Source organism: Bison bison, unplaced genomic scaffold (genome assembly GCF_000754665.1).
Source record: "Bison bison bison isolate TAMUID 2011002044 unplaced genomic scaffold, Bison_UMD1.0 scf7180017864132, whole genome shotgun sequence".
In the NCBI taxonomy this organism is placed as follows: domain Eukaryota; kingdom Metazoa; phylum Chordata; class Mammalia; order Artiodactyla; family Bovidae; genus Bison; species Bison bison.
The window spans coordinates 1,118,634-1,123,696 of record NW_011494704.1 but is presented as its reverse complement, the minus strand read 5'-3'; the positions used below and the strand labels follow the sequence as shown (position 1 = coordinate 1,123,696).

At 41.4% G+C, this 5,063-nt stretch overlaps 2 protein-coding genes across 2 annotated transcripts in view; both read left to right on the top strand.

Moving 5' to 3' along the window:
- Positions 1 to 1,281, top strand: part of LOC104988388 (kynurenine--oxoglutarate transaminase 3-like) — a 22,896-nt gene extending 21,615 nt beyond the window's left edge. Inside the window, exon 4 of the mRNA XM_010839692.1 lies at positions 745 to 1,281. Coding sequence (XP_010837994.1) covers positions 745 to 1,258 — 514 coding nt within the window. The 3' untranslated portion in view covers positions 1,259 to 1,281. The remainder of the gene's footprint in view (positions 1 to 744) is intronic.
- A 3,335-nt stretch (positions 1,282 to 4,616) lies between these two features.
- Positions 4,617 to 5,063, top strand: part of MOXD1 (monooxygenase, DBH-like 1) — a 99,185-nt gene continuing 98,738 nt past the window's right edge. Inside the window, exon 1 of the mRNA XM_010839691.1 lies at positions 4,617 to 4,722. Coding sequence (XP_010837993.1) covers positions 4,617 to 4,722 — 106 coding nt within the window. The remainder of the gene's footprint in view (positions 4,723 to 5,063) is intronic.

Genomic DNA, 5,063 nt, shown 5'->3' with positions numbered 1-5,063 from the left:
TTATATATTTATTTATTTAAGTTTCTGATTGCTCTGGGTCCTTGTTGCTATGCGGGCTTTTCTTTAGCTGCGGCGAGCGGGGGGCTACTCTTCACTGCAGCGTGCAGGCTTCTCACTGTGGTAGCTTCTCTTGTGGAGCATTGGGCTCTATGGCTCACAGGCTTCAGTAGTTGCGGCCCATGGGCTCAGTACTTGTGGGTCCCTGGCTCTAGAGCACAGCCTCGGTAGTTGTGGCTCATGGGTTTAGTTGCTTTGTGGCATGTGAGATTTTCCCAGATCAGGGAATGGAACCCATGTATCCTGCATTGGCAGGCACGTTCTCTACTACTGAGCCATCAGGGAAGCCCCAAGTATGCTTATTTTTTTCTTCTAAGAATATTTTATTACTTTTCTAGTTGAAACAGTTTTATTTCAGAGAACAATTTATAGATAATACCAAAATGCAGGTTTTGCAAAGAGAAAGCAGTTTGCTTGTTGTTATCTTCATATGGAAGAGCCTAAAAGTGATCTTTCAATCCCAACTGGCACTTACTTTCAAAGTAACGTCAAGAACTTAGTGAAACCCATTTTAGTTCTTTAATGAAAGTAAAGGCACTATGGCCTCACCTTCACCCACATGACTGTCATCATTGGTATCATCCATTATTAAGATAAGGAATATAATATTGGGCTAATAGCAGATCATGGCATCTTGCTCATGTGAAAAATAACAGCCCATCTGAAAGTTTTGTGATAATGACATAGTGGCTTTAAGCTTGGCTGGTCCATTGGTCCTAAACATTTGATAAAACATTTACAGACAGTTCAGCAAAACACCGTTTATACTTGTGCAACCCCTTTACAGGAAGCCTTGGCTCAAGCTTTCTGGATTGACATCAAGCGCATGGATGACCCAGAATGTTACTTCAATTCTTTGCCAAAAGAGTTAGAAGTAAAAAGAGATCGGATGGTACATTTACTTGAAAGTGTTGGCCTAAAACCCATAGTTCCTGATGGGGGATACTTCATCATTGCTGACGTGTCTTTGCTAGATGTAGACCTCTTCGATATGAAGGACAGCAATGAAACTTATGACTATAAATTCGTGAAATGGATGATTAAAAATAAGAAACTGTCAGCCATCCCAGTTTCAGCATTCTGTAATGCAGAAACCAAATTACAGTTTGAGAAATTTGTGCGATTTTGCTTCATTAAAAAAGACAGTACACTGGATGCTGCTGAAGAAATCATCAAGGCATGGAGTAGACAGAACTCTTGATACACACAGAGTGTGTTGTTTCTATTAAACAATCTAATATATTAAAAAAAAGTTATTTTTTGTTGTTGAATATGAAGTGAGAGCTAGGGAAAGTATATAATTAAAAAAAAAAGAAAAAGAAAGAAACCAAAGTTCTATTTTTGGCTTGTCTACCACTGACTCACAGTGTTAACTTGAACCAGTGACCAGCTTTTGTGCATTAACTAAGGCTATCCACACAAGAGGCTTAGTGAATAGACAAAAATGAGAAAATGCTTCAGCTTCCCTATTTGACTGCTGGAGAACTGCTGAGATCACTTATATAAATATTTTTCTTTGAGCTCCCTAGAAGACAGGAACTTAATAAATATTTAGTCTTATTGTTGCACCTTAGGCACAAGTAGACAGGAAAATTATGATACTCCCATATTTAACTATGAAATAACCTCGTTCAGACAATCCTGGTTCATACCAAGGACTCTGCACTGGCTTGTCAGGGTCTCTTGAGTTTTCATTTTTCCATCCTCCTCCTCCCCCTGGCAGTTGACAAATGTGGAAATATAAATAAACCTTCCACAGCAGCAAGGGTTCCAAGGTAAGGAAGCCCAGCATGCATTCAGTCGCACTGGCTGATGGCATGCTGTGTATCAGAATGGGTGAAGATTCAAAATAAACATCACATTTAAAATTCCTGATTGAAAAGTGTGAGAAAATGACTCATTTTTAAGAATGAGTAATTTGGTTGAATGTACTGAACTAAAGTCAGACCTCACTGAATTTCCAGTTTTATCTCTTTTCTGTTTCTTTTTTAGATACATGTGTAGAGAAGAAACCTAAAAAAATGTGACTGGAACTGGCAGGCTTAGAGTCATTCTTTATTTCAAGTGGAGTTTTTCAAAAGTAATTCACCTGTTTCTTTGCAAATTCCTATTCAACAGGCTCTTCCTTCAAGGTTTTAATGGCTCTAGGTTCTGGAATGATGTTCTTGGAATGCATACAAGGGTTATTTTTGGATGGTGGAATTTCAGGTGATATTTTTAAATTGACTTTATTACTCATATTTTCCTGCATTTCTTGACCTTTAGCTTTAAATAAGAAAGAAGTATTATTTTTACAAAAACAATAGTGAATAAATAAATTGAAACCCCTTGCTACTGATTTTATTCTCTTCTTGGCCATATATCCTGAGTTTTTAATGGACCAGTGCTTTCTTCCTGCTTTCTTTAAGGTTTAAAACAAGCAGTTGTACAGTAATTAATTTCCAATTGGGAAACTGAGAGTTTATGAAATTGAATTGGGAGATGATTTTGATCCAGGGAACCCACTCAGCGTATAAAGCACACTTAGATAAAATTGTCTCTTTTGTCTTCATTTACTGGGTAATTCAACCCAAGGCAGAATGGATCTCTTGAAGGTGAATTATGCTAATAATGTTCTGTTGATCTAATCTCAAGATGATTCTATTAGTTTTAATAGTTCTTGAGCATTCAGGGTGCTTTAGCTGCAATGCCAGCTGCAGACAAGCAACAGGCAATAACTTCACATTCAACAATCTTACTTGATGAAAGAATAAAACGATTTAAGACTCTGTTTTGTGTATTCGTGTGTGGTCGCTTTTCTATTTTGCCTTTATACCAGGGCAGGGCAGAGCATTTGATCACATAGGGGGCCAAGCTTTCCCTTCACAGCTCATCTTTGTTAAGAGGATGCTTCCTGGAGGATCTGAAATGCATCTATTTATTCTTCCTACAAGTCTTTATTAAGCACCTATTGCATGGTGGTCCATATTCTAGGCAATGGGTTAGAATAAGGAACCAGAATCTGTTTCTGATCCAAAAGGCTCCTGAAGGAAACTGTCTATAGACAGACACTGAAATGTTAGGAGTGAGGTCTGAAGAGAACATTCCATGGACATCAGTCGCACTGTGTAAGGGTCAACACAATCTGATGGAAATGTGGGAAGGAGGATTAGAAAATACTTCAAAGAATGGAGGGAAGAAAAGGCAAGTGTGGCAGAGCATGAGCAATCTGAAAAGGCAGAGTGATGGGAGAGAGCGGGGCTCTCTTTTAGGATTCTAGAGGCAATTTTTATATGTCCTTCTAGTGGGAAATGGGTGAGTGATATGAGAATGATTGATGGAAGGTAAAGCCAGAACAATAAACAGGGATCGGACTCTAGACGTGAATTTGGAATTTATATAACACCCCTCCCCCCACCAATGAAGTAGATGTAACCACATGTTCCAGGCTCCTCTATGCTAGGAATAAAAAGTAGGGTCACCAAAGAGGAAGTTTGCCTTTGATCATTCTGGAGTGACATAACTCCCTTGAAATCCCTGTGTTTCATGTAGCACCACCATTTTGTTCCTCTCTCTGTATTCCTCTTCTCTTCCTGGCTAGAGCCATAGCAGTAACCACACCCCTGTACTTGTAAAATCTCAGTTCTAAGGATGAAATTCTTAGTTTGCTGAAGTTGATGCTGCTGCCTCTGATGTCTGCCCAGGGATCTACTGCGGCTACTCTCAACGGGTCAGTTCCTTTAAGTCTTCACAGGCTCTTTTATTTCTTGCCTTGTCCCAAGGTTTCAACACCTCTCTTCTCTGGTCTATTGTCATTGGCTAAACTTATAGATTTCTGTCCCCTCTCTCCTTGAGATGAATCCCCTCTCAAGCAATTTCCTGAACTCCCTGGTAAGCAGACCCACTGGAAGGTTGCCTTCTGGAATTAGTCAAATATGCCTGAGTCGTTGGGAGAGCACAGTTCTGATGCATGCTGGTAACTCTGGGAAAGTCACAGGAAAAGGAACGGGAAGAGAAAACAAGAGCAAGAAAAAACAGGCTGAAACATGACTCTAAGAGACAAAGTAGGCAGCTTGTGTGGAGCTTCCAAATGCAGCGCAAATAGCACCATTTGTATATTCTTCCTGCCCATGCTGTTTTCATCTGATATCCGCTCTTATTTTTCTATTCTGTATTATTTGTATCTTATGAGCCACCTCAGAACGTTTTAGAACGTTCTTAGAATATAAATAAATGAATGAATAAAGAAGGTAATTTGCAGTTACACTGAGTAATTAGCATTCTGAAGACAGGAGTGTTGTAGGTAAAAGTAGAGGCAAAAACACTTTTTGACAAACACGACTATGGCCAGAACTTGAAATAGTAGGAAGACTTCAAATTACAATTTAATTCCCAAATGATTTTTCAACCTTGACCTACTCTGCTGACGGCTGAGTACTTTGGCAGAATTTCTCCTAACCAAACCAAACCAAACAAAAACCAGGCATAAAGAGGCAAGCCTCAGGGCACTGACTCCTGGGGTCAGGAACCAAATGCGCTGGTGGAGGTGAACCGTGGGGTTAAGGGCATCGCTGTTTACAATGGTTTCCGATGCAGCGAATATCGAGATGTCAAGCAGTTACCCTGGACGGGACTTTCTCTCACTTGCTGTCCATCAAACCCAGGATTATTCCTCTGATTACTCAGGTCCTCCCCACCTCTGCTAAGCTAAACTTGCCCTCGCTCAGCAATCTCTGATTCTTTCCCCTGGGATCCCCACCCCCTGTTCCCCGCGACGTGCCCACACTGCCCAGGCAAGCACTAACACTCTCCGCGCTCCTTTTCTGTCGACCCCCGGTCCTCGGCTTCTGCCTCCTCCTCTCCTCTTCCAGGACGCCCGTCACTGCGCTCCCCACTGAATCAGACCTTGGGGACCAACAAAGTCGGGGGCGCGAGGCGGCAGGTGGATGGACCGGAAGGGCGGGTCGCGGATGGAGTCTGCGGCTCAGCCAGCAGACCGCCGGGGCTGAGAGGGAGAGCGACTTTGC